The 17,216-nt window shown below is 43.7% G+C and overlaps 1 protein-coding gene across 1 annotated transcript in view; it reads right to left on the bottom strand.

Annotated features, from left to right (window-relative positions):
- LOC105495134 (complement C8 beta chain) overlaps window positions 1-16,805 on the bottom strand; it is a 37,325-nt gene extending 20,520 nt beyond the window's left edge. The window contains exons 1-6 of the mRNA XM_011764365.2: window positions 16,611-16,805; window positions 10,434-10,590; window positions 7,194-7,335; window positions 5,114-5,255; window positions 2,526-2,658; window positions 21-218 (exon numbers count right to left, since the gene is read on the bottom strand). Coding sequence (XP_011762667.2) covers window positions 21-218; window positions 2,526-2,658; window positions 5,114-5,255; window positions 7,194-7,335; window positions 10,434-10,590; window positions 16,611-16,702 — 864 coding nt within the window. The 5' untranslated portion in view covers window positions 16,703-16,805. The remainder of the gene's footprint in view (window positions 1-20; window positions 219-2,525; window positions 2,659-5,113; window positions 5,256-7,193; window positions 7,336-10,433; window positions 10,591-16,610) is intronic.
- Between the last annotated feature and the right edge of the window lie 411 nt (window positions 16,806-17,216).

Here is a 17,216-nt window from a genome sequence, read left to right as displayed (position 1 = left end):
AGCAACAAAGACATACTTACAGTATGAGAGAATCGTTTGGTTCTCCTAATATAATGTTTGCCTCGATCACTTTGTCTGCTGATACCAAGTTCAAATATTCCAGGTATTTTAAAACCAAAACTGAAACCAGAACTGCTTGCTGCTTTCTCTATGACATTGTGTTCAAAATCTGAGTACGATTCATATTCTTTCAATGTAAATTCGTATTTGCCTTGGGTCTAAAGAAGGAAAAAAAAGTGTTTTTTATTTCATTTGACTCAAATCAGTTCAATACCAGTGAGCAGACAGCCACTCTACTCCTACCATGTGCTGGATACTGAATTAGATGCTCTAGATACAGAAAAACCAGGGCCAATTTGTGTCCCCACCTCAGGACTTTTGGTTCAGTAGTAAAGACAGACCTGATCGATACCTTGGGTGGAAACTTAGAGGTTGGTTTTGGTTTGGATTACAACTGGCAAAAATGCAGGGGAACATTCTGGGCTGTGGGCTCAGCTTAATTAAAAGCATGGAGGTGGGAAAGGGCAGGGTGTGCCCCAGGAACTGCAAGGATAGCAGTACAGTTCAATGAGAAGTTGAAACAGTGAGGAGAAAAGGGGGGATATTGCGAGAAGATGTTCTGGTGTCAAAATAGGCTTTTGAATTACTTGTCCTGAAATCTGGGCTTAATTCAAATACGACCCAGCAGAGGAAGTAGATCAAGCCTCAGGAAGATGATTTGGGACAGCCTGGTGGTTGGATTGGAAGGGAAAAATTTGGAGTCAGAGGGACAAATCGATGAGGAGGCTGTATGAGCAGTGCAGGTGATGGTTGATGAGGGTCTGGTCTAAGGCAGTGGCTGGAGGATCAAGTGACAAAGGCAGGAAAGTGCCTTAGAGAGAACTTAGGAGAGCCCTTTGCTCGAAAACCAGTGTTCATGGCTTTGTGTGTAGGGAAACTGCCAAGGGTACTGCCTCAGGGGCCCTGGAGTGACCAGTCTCAAGTCACCTCCCTGCCCACAGCTCCCATCGGCTTCTGGATGCCTGCAATTCCCAGAGGAGGGTGCAACCACTCAGCTGCTACAAGGGGAAGGAGGAGCAGTTCAGACATAGTCTGCAGAGTGGCCGCTGAGATGCGCTGCATCTCTGCTCTTTCCTAGTCGGATGACTTTGGACAATTGCCTTGACCTCTCCATGCCTCAGTTTCTTCATGTGTAAAATGGAGGCGATAATGGTCCCTTTCATCAGGCTTGTTCTGAGGATTGGGCTTATACTTGTAAATCACAGCACGGCACCTGGCACAGCGCTCAAAGAATGTTGGTATGGAGAGCGGAGAGTTTACCACGTATGTCCTGCCTGAGTTAGGATCCACTTTCACCTGGATGGTAATGGCTGCTCTGAAATCCTCCCTTGAAAGTAGAGGTTTTGTGGATGGCACTGGACACCCTGATGGAGAGTGTGTTTGGCGCTAAACTATATTTGTTCTTTCTTGGCTAAAAAGTGTGTTGGGGAGGAAGGGAAGGAGGGGTAAGAAGGAGCTAGCCTTCAAAATGGTGCAATATATACATTTTAAAGACAGGATCTTGCTTTGTCACCAAGCTGGAGTGCAGTGGTACGACCTTGACTCGCTGTAGCCTCAACCTCCTGGGCTCAAGCGATCCTCCTGCCTCAGCCTCCCAAGTAGCTGGGACTATAGACATGCACCACCACACCCGGCTAGAAAAAAGGGTGCAATTTTGGAAGTGGAAATTACTGTCAAGATCTTCTAGTTTCGTCCACCAATTTCACAGATGAGAAAACTGAGGCCCAGAGTGGAAAAGGAACTTAACCTAAGGTAAAATTGGGACCTGTGGCAGAGCCAGTCCTGGCACCCAGTGTGTTCCCATCAGATCTCAAGTGTGTGTGTCCTACGGGCTATTTTAAACCCCACTGTCTGTGAGATGTGTTTCTAAGCTTGTACATTAATCATAATAGAGACTTATATTGGTAGAGCACTTCATAAAATGCTTAGAACAACGCCTGATTTTAATAGGCAGGGATTTGATAAGAATGCAATAAGAGCAGCAAGAAGAGTTAACATTTTCTGTGGACTCACCATTAAGCCAGGCGCTGTGCTAAATACTCACACACATTATCTCACTAATCCTCTCTCTGCAGGGTAGAACCTCCATAACTCCCAATTTAAAGATAGGAAAACAGAGGCTCTTAGTCTTTAGGATTGTATGGCTGGTAAGTGGCAGAGCCACCAAGTCAGTGTGACTCCAGATCCTAAGCTTTATTTCTACCTTCAAGGTAGCTTTTGGTGTTATGGTTTCTATTACTACTGCTCTACAATGGCCCTCGTGTTACTATATATAGCATGTCATCTTCCACACCATGTCTAAAGGAAGGAACTGCCCATTTTTACATATGAAGAAACTGAGGCTCTAAGAGAAAAGGGGATGTGTCCAATGTCACACAGCTAGCAGGCTGTCTGGCCGGGCCATGGACCCTGCTAACTGGGTGCTCAGCTGGGGCTCCCTCCATTGATACCTGGCTGTCCCTTACCTGTGGCATGTAGCTTTCCACATTGTAGGGCTTCCTAAACCTCGTGTTCAGGATGTAATGCGGGGAGCATCCACCCGCATAATACCTGTGGTCAAGAACTGAGCCTTCCAAACTATTTGTGAACAAATTTATCCTGTGAGGAAGAGACAGAGAAGACGAAGAGGTTAGGGTTTGGGGTTGCTTAATCTTGATTGTCAGACCCTGCTGAACGAAAACAAAAATTCCTTGGCACAGCCTTCAAGGCCCTTGATAGCTGGTCCAAACCAGCTTTCCAGCTTCATCTCTGGCCACTCTTAACCACAGCCACGTGCCCTAGTCCCCAGCCATGTTCCCTGCACCCAGAATGCACTTCCACCCCGTCACTGTTTTATCTCTGACTTGTCTGTCAAGATTGATCTCTGTTGCCACTGTGGTGAGAGGTTTCACTAACACTTGTGGCGCTTGAAGCCCGCAGCCCAGCTGGGTTAGGGGCCCTCATAACACCCTGTGCTCGCACCGTTGTGCGTTTATTGTCCTGTATTACTACAGTTGCCTTGCGAGAGTTGGGTAGCATAGTAGGCAAGTGTGTGGACTTTGGAGCCAGACGTCTGAGATCTAATCTCTGTTCTGCCCCTTACTGCCCAGGTGACCTTGGGCAAGCCAATTAAACCTTGGGTGGCCACTTACTACCTCTGTGCCTCAGTCTGTTCTTTTGCAAATGGGGACCATGAAAATACTGCCTCATGGGGATGTTGTGAGGATCACATGTGTCAAGTTTATGAAGTCCTTAAAACACTGCTTGGTCCATGATAAATGTGCTATGTATATATTTGTCATCCTCACTATACTGTGTGCTGTTTGAAGTGGCAGTTTTCTTAATTTCTGTACCACCCTCATCACAACCCATTTACAATATTATTCACAATAATTACTGTTTACTGAGGGTGTAACTGGTGACAAACACAGCAGTGGGTAGCTACATGCATCATCTCATTAGTGTCCCTGCAACTCTGTGCAACAGATGTTGTCTCCATTTTAGAGAGGAAAAGAATCCAGCCCCTCTTTAGACATTATTTGTCACTGCCTCCTAGAGCAAGTCTCCATTCTTGACCATCTCTAACTACTGAAATTTCTGTTTTTATTAAGAGTCTCTGTCTCCTATCAGCTTCTACTTATTGGCCTTGGTTCTGTTCCTTACCAGAATTGTCTGGGGTCTCTTTCCCATGACATATTCCATGTATCAAAATAATGTATACATATTTATTTTCTTTAACAACTATAATGTGGTGCTGACTTTGTGGAGGCATCATCCTAATCAATTTACACACAAGGGCTCATTTAATCCTTATGAGGATTAGTCATTAGGAGGTAAGTATTATTATTATCCCCATTTTGCAGATGAGAAACATGAGGGTAACTGACTAACCCAGAGTCTCCCTGCCAGGAGAAGTTGGTGGGCTGGACTTTGAAATCTGACAGTGGAGCAAGAACAGAGTCTGTATTCTTCCCACCACACGAGCTGCCCAGCACCTCTTATATTAGTCACATTCACTTATTCAATCTTCACAGCACTTTGAAAGAAACATGTTACTAACTTCCTCCTGCAGATGATAAAATTAAAGTTCCACATAGACAAGTGCCTTGCCTGAGGTGTCCTGGCCAGTGAACCACTCTTTCTGTTCTCTCCTACAGGTTCCTGTCAGACCCTACTGCTGGCTCTGAATGTCTGCTATCCCACACTCTAGCTGGGTGACCCTGGAACTCACTCAACTTTCCTGGGCCTCAGTTTCCTTATCTGCAGTTTCCTTATCTTATATTTCCTTATAATAACTAGCTTATAAGGTAGTCCTGAGAGAAGTCTCCCACGTGAAGAGTCTCTAGTGACAACTTTAAAAATTGAGATTTGATGGGTTTTTTTAAAAAGAAGGTAAATCCCATTCAGGGTCACTGTTCCCCTCCCCAAGCTGTGTCTCATATGATGATTCCTAAAGCACATGAGGGGAAGGTCTCCCTTTTCCACCTGCAGGCTGAGAAGCTGCAAAATATGGCAGGAAAGTAAGGTGCATGCCAGGCCAGTGTGGCCCTTTCTGACCTTGCTCCTCTGTCCTTGCCAGAGGACTGGACCAACTCAGAGATCCCCAGAAGCCCTGGAAATCCATCCCTTCACTAACTGGAGACCTCTCTTCTCAGAGGGACTAATGCTGGGAGATAGGGAGACACCTGGAAAAAACCTACCTGCCAAGTTGTCAATGGGATCCAAGACATAAGGCTTACAAAGCACCTAACATGGTCACACTGCAGATGTTAAAAAAAAAAAAGCTCCCTCTCCACCCCAGCCCTCGCAGAGCAGCCTGCATGGTTTCCACACATGCACAGCTCTGTCCCAGTGTTCCAAACCAGCCCTCCTGATGCCTAGGTCTGTCTGTGGGACGTGTTCCTGGAGCAACTTGGAACTGCCCTCAGAGAGCAACCAGAAGCGTCACTTACAATACAGGCTTTTCTCAGAAAGGTGAGCAGGGAACTCTGTTTATATATGTATATCTCTATCCTCCAGAATTCCATTTAATGCTGTGCCTTCCCATCACCACCACAGAAAAATGGTCACTTACCCACTGGCCAGACTGCCAATTCCCCAGTATTGGTCCATTTCATGCTGACATTTTTTATAAATCCTTCTACAGTTTGCCTCATCTGACTGGTCTCCACAGTCGTTGTCCCCATTGCAAAGAAGTCTGCGGTTTACACACCTTCCTAGGATGGAGAAAGAGTATTACCCACAGCCACATGGTTGGCAAGAAAGGAACTAACAGAGTATAAGCACCTATTAGGTGCCAGACCTTTTGTCAGGTCTTGCATGCTGCCCTGTTTTAATTAATCATCCCGTAACCAGATAGATTGGTTATGGCACTAACAGTTTATTCCTCTGTTGCCACCTCCCTCAGCAGAAGAAGTCAGGGTTGTATTCCCGAAAGCAGCAGGACAGTTTGGACTCTCTCTCCCTGGGGCTGGAAAGAGGGGGTGAGATGGGTGGGTCCTGTAAGTTGTGTGAGCTGGGCCACCTTCACTTGTTACTTAACCTCTCTGCCTCAATGTACTCACCTGTAAAATAGAAAAGTCATCATACCTATCCCATAAGGTTGTTCAAAATCTAAATGAGTAAATAAAACAGGACTGACTCCCAGGAAGTGCTGTGTAAGTGTTATCAGTACCATTCGTGTTTTTGAGGGCCAAGTGCACGTTAACTAGTAAATATTTGCAGCGGGATTGAAACATTTAACTGTCTAATCACAATTCTTCCCTCTAAACCACACTGCCTTCAACAACGTAGTCATCTGGATTATGAAAAATCATTTGCACCCCTTTTGCTTCCTTTAAACTTCTTTTTTTCCTGATTGATTTCCTTTCTTATTAGTATATTGTTGGGAGATAAAGTCCATAAGACCGGTAGTCCTATTTCCTCAGATATGTCTGGTCATTCTAAACCAATGTTCTTGGAGTATTAAAAGCAGAAAAATAACAATCTGGCCTTCAAATGTTTCTTACCAGGCATTTAAACTAAAGCCTGCCCGAGTAACCATTATGGCTTTGGTCAGAATCATGGAACACTGGCCATAATGAGTCCATGGATACACTGTAAAAAAGTCTTTCAGATTTATTGGATAGAATTTTGCATTTGCAATAACCCCTGGAAATTGCTCTAAGAATCTCTAACTCTTTCTTGAAAAATCCCCATGCACAGTCCACATGGGTACAGTAAATGTGGAGAATTGCAACTCCCGTCTAGAAAATGTGGGTCAAAATACTCTCATTTTTGCTGGAGACGGAGAAATAGAGAAGCATCTGTTTGCTTGGATTCTCTGAATGAACTGAAAAGTTGTGTTTATTTAGTTTTGCAGCAGGTGATTATTCATTTGTGTACTCCTTCCTTCCTACCTTCCTTCCTTCTGTCAATCTATCCATCTGTCCTTTTTTCTTTTCTTCCTTTTTATAAACAATAATTTTTACTGGGTATATCATGGATTAGGGATCATCTTGGACTTAGTGATGCAGAAATGCAAATGACAGGAAATATCTTTCTAAAGATTTATCAGAGATAAATGACGCTAACGGCCCTATGTAACCGTTCTAGATTTTGTCACATTCTACTTAACCCCAGACCTCTGAGAGAGCTAGGGGAGCCAACAGTCTACAAAGAGCTCTCATAGCTATGATGTCACTTGATGCTTATAACAGACTTGTAAGGTGTTCACATCATCCCTAATTTTCAGTTGAGAGAGCCAAAATGCAGAAAGGTTAAGGGACTTCTCCTAGTCACAAAGTCAAAATACGACTCAACCCAAGATTTCTGACTCCAGCACACATAATTTTTGTGTCTTTAATGTCAATGAATGTAATCTGAATTCTCAAATTGCCAATAGAAGCTTTTCCACTTACCTGCTATATGAAGAAGTAACCTCTTCAAGTCTCGATTTTTAAGGTGTATAATGAGGATAATCATAGCACCTACATTATAAGGTGATTTTAATAACATAATACATGTGAAAGGAAGTCAGAGATTGTAGGACAAGGAGGCCTCCTGAGCTGCCCCATGACCCTGATCTTGATCACTAGACATGGCCTGTCCCTTGGTCATCAAGAACCATTATTTCATTTCAGGTTTTCCCCTCTTACTCCTACGTTGATTTATACCTGTCTGTGCACATACAAAGCCTTCACATCGCACTTGACTTCTGCATGGTCTGTTGGTAACACAGTCTTCAACTTCCTTGTCAGAGAAGTTGCATGGTTCCCCATGGAACTGAGAGGGCCGGAGCAAGTAGGCATACCTGTACTGTAGTAGAGAGGAGCCAGGTGAACCAAGAGCAGAGCCTCAGATCTCAGGAGCTGAGGGATACTCTGTGTAAATGGGTCTTGAGCCAGGATTTGGGCTCCACAAGAGCATTGAAATGTCTGATTATCATTCCCCCAGCCCTTTGTGCTCCCCCCATTATATACACTTAAGGAGCTATGTTGTGATTGGCTGTTTTCCAGATGGTTTCTTCAATTAGTCTGTGAGCTCTCTGAGGGCAGAGACCTTGGCCTTCTGCAGTGATCAGTCAAGATTTGCTGAATGTGGGAAAGTCAGCCCATGCTGACTCCATGGACTCTGGAGTCAAAGATTAGTAAATGGACTCATGTAGCCAGTTCAATAACACAAAATAAATTATCTCTCAGCTTAATTACTCTTCTGGGTTGATTCAAGTATTCCCCTTTATTCCTGAAGACATCAGTATATTATAAATGCAAAAACATGGGCTTTGGAGCTACAACTGACTCTGATACTTTATAGTCATGTGATATTGGGCAAATTACTTAATCTTTATGAATCTCAATTTACCCATCTGTAAAATAGGGATCATGAATCATCTAAATGTTCAGTTATGAAGTTTAAATTATATAATTTCATTATGTTGTTGGATATATAGTAGGCATTCGATTTCTTGGACTTGTTTTTCTTTATTATTGCTTTTTAGCAGTCAATATTGCTATATCTCTACCATCTTATTCATTTATTCCAAAATGATTAAGCCACCCAGTGTTGAAAAAGGTAGGTGTTATTGTTGCTTGTTTGTTTGGTCAATTTTACTGGTAATTGTATCCCCTAGCCTGTTCTCAAGGAGGTCACAGATGCTGGAGTTGGGCCCCAGGCAGTTGCAGCACAGTGCAATGAGTGCCATGACAGGGGAGGCAGAGTGCTCTGTACGCTCATCGGGAGTCCCCCATGCAAACTTAGGAGAAGCCCAAGTGGAAGGCTTTGGAAGAACTAAGTGACACCTCAGCTGAAACTTGATGGTTGAGTAGGAATGTCTGGCAGGTGTGAAGAACTGGTGAGAGTGGGGCACAGAAGAGTGATATGGGTGGAGGAAATTCCTAGATCAAAGCTGAGAGGACTAGAGAAGGTGTCCCGTGTTCCACAAAACATTAAAAAGATTCATCGTGGCTGGATAGAAGAGCACAAGTAGGAGAGTGGCCAGAGTGACAGGGAGACATAGACAAGAGCAGATAACACAGGGCCCTCCAGGCCTTGGGAAAGTGATTACAGGATTTTATCCTGGGGCAATGAGAAACTTCTTCAGAGGAAGAAAGTGATCAGATTTGGGTGAATTCCAAATGTTAGGTGCAGTCAAGATTTTAGTAAACAAAAGAGCACAGGAGGCAAGCCAGGATAGCAGCCCCTGCTTTGCAGGATGACATTAATGAGGCATAGTTATTACTTGTATGACATCTATACTTGGCCCTTGGAAATCCAAAAAAAGAAATGTAGATAACCATTCACCCATGCCCTTTGTACTTGCAGAGGGTCATTCTTTCTGGAAGGCAGAGCCTGTCAGGACAGGGACAAGGCTTGCAGAGAACACTGCGGGGGGGCGGCGGGGGGAAAAAGACTAAAAAGCTCCAGACTCCAAAGGCAAAGTGGGCTCGAGGAGTGTGGAAGCGATGGAGGAAATACATCACCCAATCTGACTTGAGAGGCTTTGCTGAGCCAGTGACCCTGCAGACAGGGATGATGACCAGCTGAGGGAATGTCTGCAGCAGTTTCTGAGAGAGGAGCTCTGGCTGCCAGGCTGAGTCATGCTGAGTCTTCCTAGTTTATGGTGCAGATGAAGCAATTATCCAGATAATTGGATCAATGCTGATAACTTCAGCAATAAAACCTACTTTGGGAACTGAATGATCCTGCTTGGCTCTCTCCATTGATCCAATTAACTGCGTGATTGTCCTGGGCCTACTTCCACAGCCTCTTTAGAGTCTAAGCCCATGGCTGATTTGGTTTCCCAAGGATCTGGGGAAATAGCAACCATTCTCTTTTCTCTGGCATATCTATTGTTCTCAGAACTAGGATCCTGGGTCAGCCCTTCTATGACAAAGGAGGTTGAATGACAGATATTGCAGAAACTGAGTGTGTTCACTGGTAGAACCCTAGACAAGGAACACTGGACAGTGGCCTGAGTTCGAGGCCTGCATTTACTACTAGGTGAACTCAAGAAGCCACTTACCTGCTCTGATTTCCTGTTTATCTACCTGTTTAACAGAAAGTGTAACAACAACCTTCCCTTCCCTATAGAGATATCAGAAAACAGAACAAGATCAAACACCACACATTTATGAAAAACCTATTCTGTGCCAGATATTGGTCTACACATTGAAGATGCAGAATTGAATCAGCCTTCACAAGTTCACTGTCTAGTGAAGGTGAAAAATAAGCAGCATGATGTGATAAATGCTAGGATACAAGATTAATAAGGAGCTATTGAAGCTCATAAAAGATTGCTTTATCCAACTGGAGGTAGGGCTGAGGAGGAGTCAAAAAGCTTTCTCAAAAGAGGCAGCTCCTGAGTAGAGTTTCAAATTGTGAATAGGTGTTAGCCAGTGAAGGAAGTGGGAAAAGTCACCCCACCTGAGAAAGCAGCATGAAGAAATGCCCAGAGAGAGTGAAGGCCAGAGTCATACAAGGGTCCAGTGTGCTGAAGATATAAGCTAGATTAGGTCATAGGGATCCTTGAAAACCATGATCCTGGACGTGATCCTAAGTGTCATCGGTAGACTGTGAATGGTTTCCAAGTGGGCAAAGACAACTCAGACATACACTGTGATTGCTTCCCCTGTTTCATGGTGAAAGATTGATTGAAAGAATAGGTTCAAGGCAGAGAGTCTAATTAGGAAGCTGGTAGAGTGAGAAAGGATGGGTGTGCTTGGAAAACACTGGAGAACCAAAGGAAAGAACTTATTGCTGCTTGGAAGCATGGAAGGAAAGGATGCGTTAATTAAGTTAGCTGACATTTATTGAGGGCCAACTATGTGCCAGGCACTGTTAACAATGGCTCAGCCAATCTTGATGGGGACAAAGGCTCCTGGAGGCTTAGAGCTGTCCCAGGCCTGGTTGCTTACCCTTTTCTTCTGACAGGGGTCACATGTGGTCCAAGAGGACCAACTAGACAGCTCACAATCAATGGGCATCAGGGTAACATCCACATTCCGCGTCTGTCGGCTCTTAGCAAAGCTCTTGTTGACTGCATTTGACTCAAAGGAATGTAGCCTTTCACCTCTAAAAGTCACCATGAGAGAAGAGAGTCACATATCAGAAGGGAATTAAGTATACATCCAACCATCTATTTGTACATTCAATAAATATATATTTGCTCACTTGTGCAAGGCTATTAGTTTATCATTCCAAGATAAGTTAATTAATCCAACAAATATTTATTGAACATGTAGTAAGCACCTAACATTATGGCTAGCTCTCGTCAAAAGAGTATTGAACTTGGATCAGAAGACAGTCCATTAGCAGCTGAGTGGTTGTGGTCTGGTTTTTTAACCTGTATTAGCTTCACTTTTCTCATCTATATAATGGGGATAATCAAACCTGCCACAAAGGCTATTTTTAGGATTAAAAATGATAGCACATGGGAAAACACTATAAACTCTAAAATGCTACAGCTATGCAAGGAACACAACCACAGCTAGATATATGATCTTAAGCAATTTACTCCCCATCTCTGGGCCTCTGTTTCATCCTCTGGAAAATCAGAGGTTTGGACTAGATTGTCTTTAAGGTATCTGTTCATGTTAAGAGTCTATGAAACATTTGCTGAGGACTAACTCAGGGTATTGTGCTACAGGGAATACCTAGAGGTATAAGACCAAGGTTCTGACTTCTGGAAGTCACAGTTTATCTCAGAATAGGAAAAGAGAAACATGTCTCACGTCCTAGCTCTACGGGACTTTATCCAGAGGGCAAGGATTTCCAGCATGCAGGCCCCATGGTTGAAGCTGTGCAGGTCCAGTGGGAGTCAGGAGAGCCTGGTGGTAGGGAAACAAGGAGGAGACTGGCAGCAGCAGTCCCATCGAGTGGTATAAGCCTGAATCATGGCAATGGTTGGGGAAAGAGGATGGGGAGAACCAACATATGAGATATTTCTTATGTGGAATGGATGGCAAATGATGGATCATTGGATGGTGGAGGTGGGGTGTTAAAGGAAGGCCTTTTAAATGGATGCTGGTTTCCCATTTGAGTGTGTGGGTGGTGGGAAACACAGCAGAAAATAAATCTTAATGGGGAAGACGTGAGTTTCGGGTGGGGCATACTGAGTTCCAGGTGTCCTGAAACACCTACAGAGACTCATTTAGTAAATAGTTCCTATATGGGCTTGGATCTCAGGATAAGAGATTTGTGCTAGGTACAGATCTGACCATGAAAAGCTGTGGAAGAGGAAGAGATGGTTCTTGAGAGGAGAAGTGAGTGAAGGACAGTTACTCTTGGAAACCTCAGCACCACCAGCAGAAATAAGGCAATTCTTTTTGTTCATTTCCTGGAGCACATTGGGTTATGAGTGAATGAATGAGGATGCTAATTAACTTGCCTGGGCCTTCAGTTTCTTCCTCTATAATATGAAGAGTGTATGATGATTCTTATTTTTTCTTATAAATGAAAGAGTGCATTACACTGTAAGATTCTTTGTAATTTGTGTTCCTTTCCAAGGCACAAAAGGAGATGGGAAGACAAAAGGAATAGAGGTTTTGCTGAGCACCTATGACAGACATGTCAAGGCTGTGCTCAGTGGCCCAGCATCACCCATGCTACCTCCTTCTATTTTCACAGCAATGCTGGAAGGCAGCTGTGGAGCACTGCCGCCTGGGCAGATGAGTGAAGTGGCCCAGAGAGACAGTGACGCGTCCACCATCATGCAGCTGGTATGCAGTGGTGTTAGGATCTGAGCCAAGGTCTGTTAATCTCTGGAGTATATATGGGCTTTTTCCGTTGCCCCATGCTGCCTGGAAGGAAACAGGGCCAGCAGTGACTCCACCAATCTCTTCCAACCTCTATGTAAGGCCTCTTTCATTCCCATATCCAGGATTGAGTCATTAGGGAGAAGAGCATCACGTGGTTTTCACCATCTCATATACACAGGATGTCACTCCCGACAAGGTCATTAACAATACGTTCTCACTTGGCAAAAGTCCTAAAAAGAGGATAATATTAACTACAGTGAAATCCGTGTCCATGACCGCCCCAGAGACCAGCAAAAATCAATTGCCTAGTAAAGTTGGATCTTTAATGAAAGGTCAAAGACTACTGGAAACCACAGGTGGATACTTTAAAATGGTTACTTGAGGCAGGATGCTGCACACCAGTGGGGGGCTGCAGAATGTGTTCTTATCTACTAATTTGACCAGGTTTGACAAAACAATACTGTCTGTGATTTAGCTTCTCCTAAGTATGTATTTGACAGCTCTGCAGGGTACCCTCTTCCTATTTCAACTACAAAACAGTTACATTGTGTTTTTAGTAACCAAGACAACTCCAGCGCCACAGTTGAGACTGAGCGGATAAGTAATGTACACACTAGCTATTAAGAGTCACAATTATTTTCCTCTCTGAGATTTGAAAGCCTATTAATGGGCAAGATGATCACTTACAGAAAGAACTTGGTAAAGAGTAGTTATATCTACCACATCTCTCATTTTTGCACCCAATTTTCATTATGGAAGGTGGCAATATAGTGAAGTAATCAGCTGAATAAATAGTATGTTTGTAAATTACATCGGATGAAATGTGTGCGGTTTATTAGTACTACAAAATGCAAATCTGAAAGAAAGGCTAGCATTAAATCGCATCTTTAATTCCTGGGACTAACGAGGAGCCACATAAATTCTAGGCTCCACCAGGGCCTCTGTGTGTGGGAACAACACAAGCCTTTCACCCTTACGAATTTCTATAGAAACAAACCTGATGGACATTTTGACCTACTGACTAAACTTGTCATTAAAAATCCTCTGTATGCTTTTCACATTGAAAAATTAAACAGGCTGAGAGAAGTACAAGAAATAATATAATAAACACCCATGTACTCACATCCAGATTGGCAACTGTTCATACTTTGGTACACTTGCTTCAAGTCTTTTTTTTTAATTTTTAATTTTGACATTTGCATGTTACAGCAGTCTCAATTTTGCTCCCCCCACCTTACCCCCAGAGGAGCTATTGCCATGAATTTGGTGTGTTTCCTTCCAGTCTCTTTTAAATAATTTGACATCTATAGACTATCTATAGTATTGCTTCTGTGTGCTTTATTCATACTTACACATACGATTCTACAACTTGCTTTTGTTAATCGACATTGCATTTCTGAAGCCTATCCATGTTGATTCATAAAGAGATCTAGTTCATTTCTTTTTTCTGGATGTTCTATTATATGACATGCATTGCATTTATTTTATTCCTTTTCCTTTTGAGGAACATTTATATTCTCCCAGTGTTTTGCGATTGCAAATAGAGCTACAGTAAACACCCTTGCTCAGGTCCTTGAACATGTGCCCCCTCTACTTAAAGGACTGGCAAGGAGGTGTCTTTCCTGGGGATGCAGAAAATGCTGTAGCCAGCATTAGGACACATTTCACTGGGCCCAGGTCTCCCACTCTCTTCCTAACTGGCGTCTCTGATCAAAATAAAGATGGATCCATCCAGTACAGCAGGATTGGGTCAGCAGTAAATTGCAAGCCATCAGCTTATATAGATGGGGTGCATCAATATATTTTGGCTTTTGGTAGAAATGCCCTGACACAACAACTTTCTTGTCACACACAATTTGTTAAGCAGCTGCATCCCCTTTGCAAACAGCATCCTTTTTCTTTGCTAGAAGGGGCAGCTTCTGGGTGGCAGGTTTTCAATTTCTCTTCTCTCTGTTGTTTGCTGTGGTAGACATGAAATTTAAAGCAACATCTCAAGGCAACAAATGTGTGGCCCAGAGATGGAGAAATGGCACGGGAGGCCAGCAAGTCAGATACACAATGTGGGGGTTGGAGGGTGGGTTGGGGCGGGGAGGGGACAACGCATTAGTGAGAAACAGAAGGATGCAGAGAGAGTGCAGGGATTCTGAGACCTGAACAAAACTGGATTTGAATCCATAGTTAGCTATTTGTTAAGTGGGTAGCCTTGGGACACTTACGTTTTCTGTTTCCCTCTCTGTGAAATGGTAAACAGTAGCACTTACATGGAATAGCTGTGAGGATTATAGCTAATGTTTCCAAGTGGCTGGTACAGAGTGGCAATATATAAATGATAGATCTTATGACACAGTGATTATGATTTCATTGTCTGACTTGAATACAAGAGTAAGTAAAAGCAAAAAACTCTCTTGGCCAATACGAAGGTGGTCTCAGCATTTTCTGTCCCAGAACTAAAGACTATTCTTTTACTTCATGGATGGAATTCCAATACCTGATGTGTTCGAGACTGCCTCATGGGAATTACGAGTGGATGTCAGAACTATACCTGGATTCAGGTAAGGGTTTGAGACTCACCACACATGCATGAATCTTTTCTTGTCACTGAGGATCAGTTTGTTCTCCTACATAGCAAGAAGGAGAGATTACAGCCACCTCATGACATTGTGGTGACGATTAAATACAATTTTTCAGGCTGCACCCTAATCAACCATTTGCCCCTCCACTCCCTACCTCAGAGTGAACTTCCTAATATAGAAATTTGATCGCGTCACTCCTTTGCTTCAACCTTTCAATGTCCTCCCATTGCATTGCGGCGAGGATACGGTTCACGCTCCTTAGCTGGTACTCCTGCATCCCCTAACTCTGCCCATGACCTGATGCCTGCTCACTCCTACTCTATCTCATCCTTCTCAACTCCCTGCCAGGACCTGTGCTCAAGGCCCACTGTAGTGTCTGGAAGCTTCAGGAGCAAGTCAGCTCTCTCACACTCATGCACAGTTGCCTGTGCTGCTCCCTCTACCTGGCACACCTTTCAATCCCTTAGCCATTCGGCAAACACCCACTCACCTGCAGAGATTCAGTCCTAGCACTCTCTCTTCTCGAAGCCTTTCCAGGCCCCATGCCCCACAGAGCTGATCATTCCCTCCTTGTTTGCTGGCTGCCCCTGTGGCATCTCTTGCAATGGTACACACAGCATGTGCTCACATGTCGGCATTCTTTGTGAGAACATAGGCTCATCTCTGTATCCTCAGAGCCCAACAGAAATCTCCACCCAGGGGCACAGTGCTATAGATAGGTTTTCTACAGTTCCCTTAAGTCCTCCATTCTGGAGACATTTTCTTGGGTCTTGAATGCTTCTCTGTGTACACACAGTACACACAAGGAAGGTTTTGGCAGCTTAGTTATTCTCTGGGCTAAATGGAGATTCTTGATCATCCTAATAGCTGTTACTTATTGAGTGGCCAATGGATAGTGACTGAATGCTCATCATGCTGTGGTTCCTAACGGCAACTCAACAGAACTGAGACCAGAGGCTGTGTCCCATGGGTAGGAGGTACTCCTCACACCAAGTGAAAGGTCTGTTCAGATCTCATTTTTGGACTAAGTAAAAGGAATGGAATTACAGTCCCTCTTCCCACAGGAGTGTTTACATGGAGGCCGGGGACACATGCACACTTCAACATCTCATGGTAGGGGTTTCTCATGCACACGGAGCGTCCCCAGATTGCTACGTCACTGGCTCTTCTATCACTGGAGCCCAAGTTTGAGCTCCCACTAAGACATTCTCTTTAGCTTGTTTTGCACCCTATTAATGGAGACTAACAATAATGAAACAAATCAGTTAGCATTTAACTGCTGGGAACATTGTAGCGGGGGGAGAGAGAGAGAGAGAGAAAGTGTGTGTGTAAGAGGGGGATGGGAAAGAACCTGAGAATCTGAAGATTTGAGGTTGATGAGTAGGTAGAGGGGGTCAATCTCATTTATTAAAATCATCTCATGAATTGGCTCTTTTTTCCTCTGTACGTAACAAACTTTCTTTTTCATAAAGAATCACATGGAGGCTTTGTTCAGAATACAGAACAAATATCCTATTCTTCTCAGCATGACAAAATACATTTAAACATGTCAGTTTCTTACAGGAACTTTTGTTGAAATCAGCCGCTTGGTTCCACAAAAATTTGAAGAGGGTTGATGATAGTATGTTAACAGATGCATGCAAATTGCCTCAAGAGACGTTCCTCATTCAATAGACATGTGACAAAGAGATGGTCAGCATCATGTGGCTGCACCTTCCCTGTCATATTATTGATCAGCGAATTATTGGTAACTGTCACTTACCTGGAGCCAGGCAAACTGAGACAGCCCAGGGCAGCACAGAGAAGAAATAGCTCCACCAGCGCCCTCCACGCCGATGTCCTGGAATTCTTCATTTTCCCAATGTGACAGGAGATGCCACAGAGGCTGCTAGGCCCATGACAAGTCTGTGCTGTGAGTGCACTGTCAGCTTCTGTCCCCAAGAGCAAATAGCTCTGCAAAGTAAACAGAAAGCCACTAGTGACTGGAAACTCAGACTTTGCACAGACCAAAAACTTACCTGTCACTCTGGAAACCAACCAGAATGATGAAAAATCTGTAGCAGCATGGTGTTTATTCCTCTATAACTTTGGGGTAAGCTGCTAAGTGGACAGGCTATTAGTGAGGCTGCAAGGACTGTGGGCTCTAGGTCCAGACAGCCTGGGTTCAAGTACATTCTCTGTCACTGACCAGATTGGTGCAAAAGTAATTGCGGTTTTTGTCATTGCTTTAAATGGCAAAAGCCACAATTACTTTTGCACCAACCTAATAGCTTTGGACTATGGGCAAGTTGCTTTACTTCTGTGCCTCATTTTCCTTACTTGCAAAGTGGTGAGAATTAAACAAATTAATATAAGGAAATGATTAGAA

Source organism: Macaca nemestrina, chromosome 1 (assembly GCF_043159975.1).
Source record: "Macaca nemestrina isolate mMacNem1 chromosome 1, mMacNem.hap1, whole genome shotgun sequence".
Lineage (NCBI taxonomy): Eukaryota > Metazoa > Chordata > Mammalia > Primates > Cercopithecidae > Macaca > Macaca nemestrina.
Note: the sequence above shows the minus strand (reverse complement) of the source record. Positions and strands in the feature narration are given on the sequence as shown.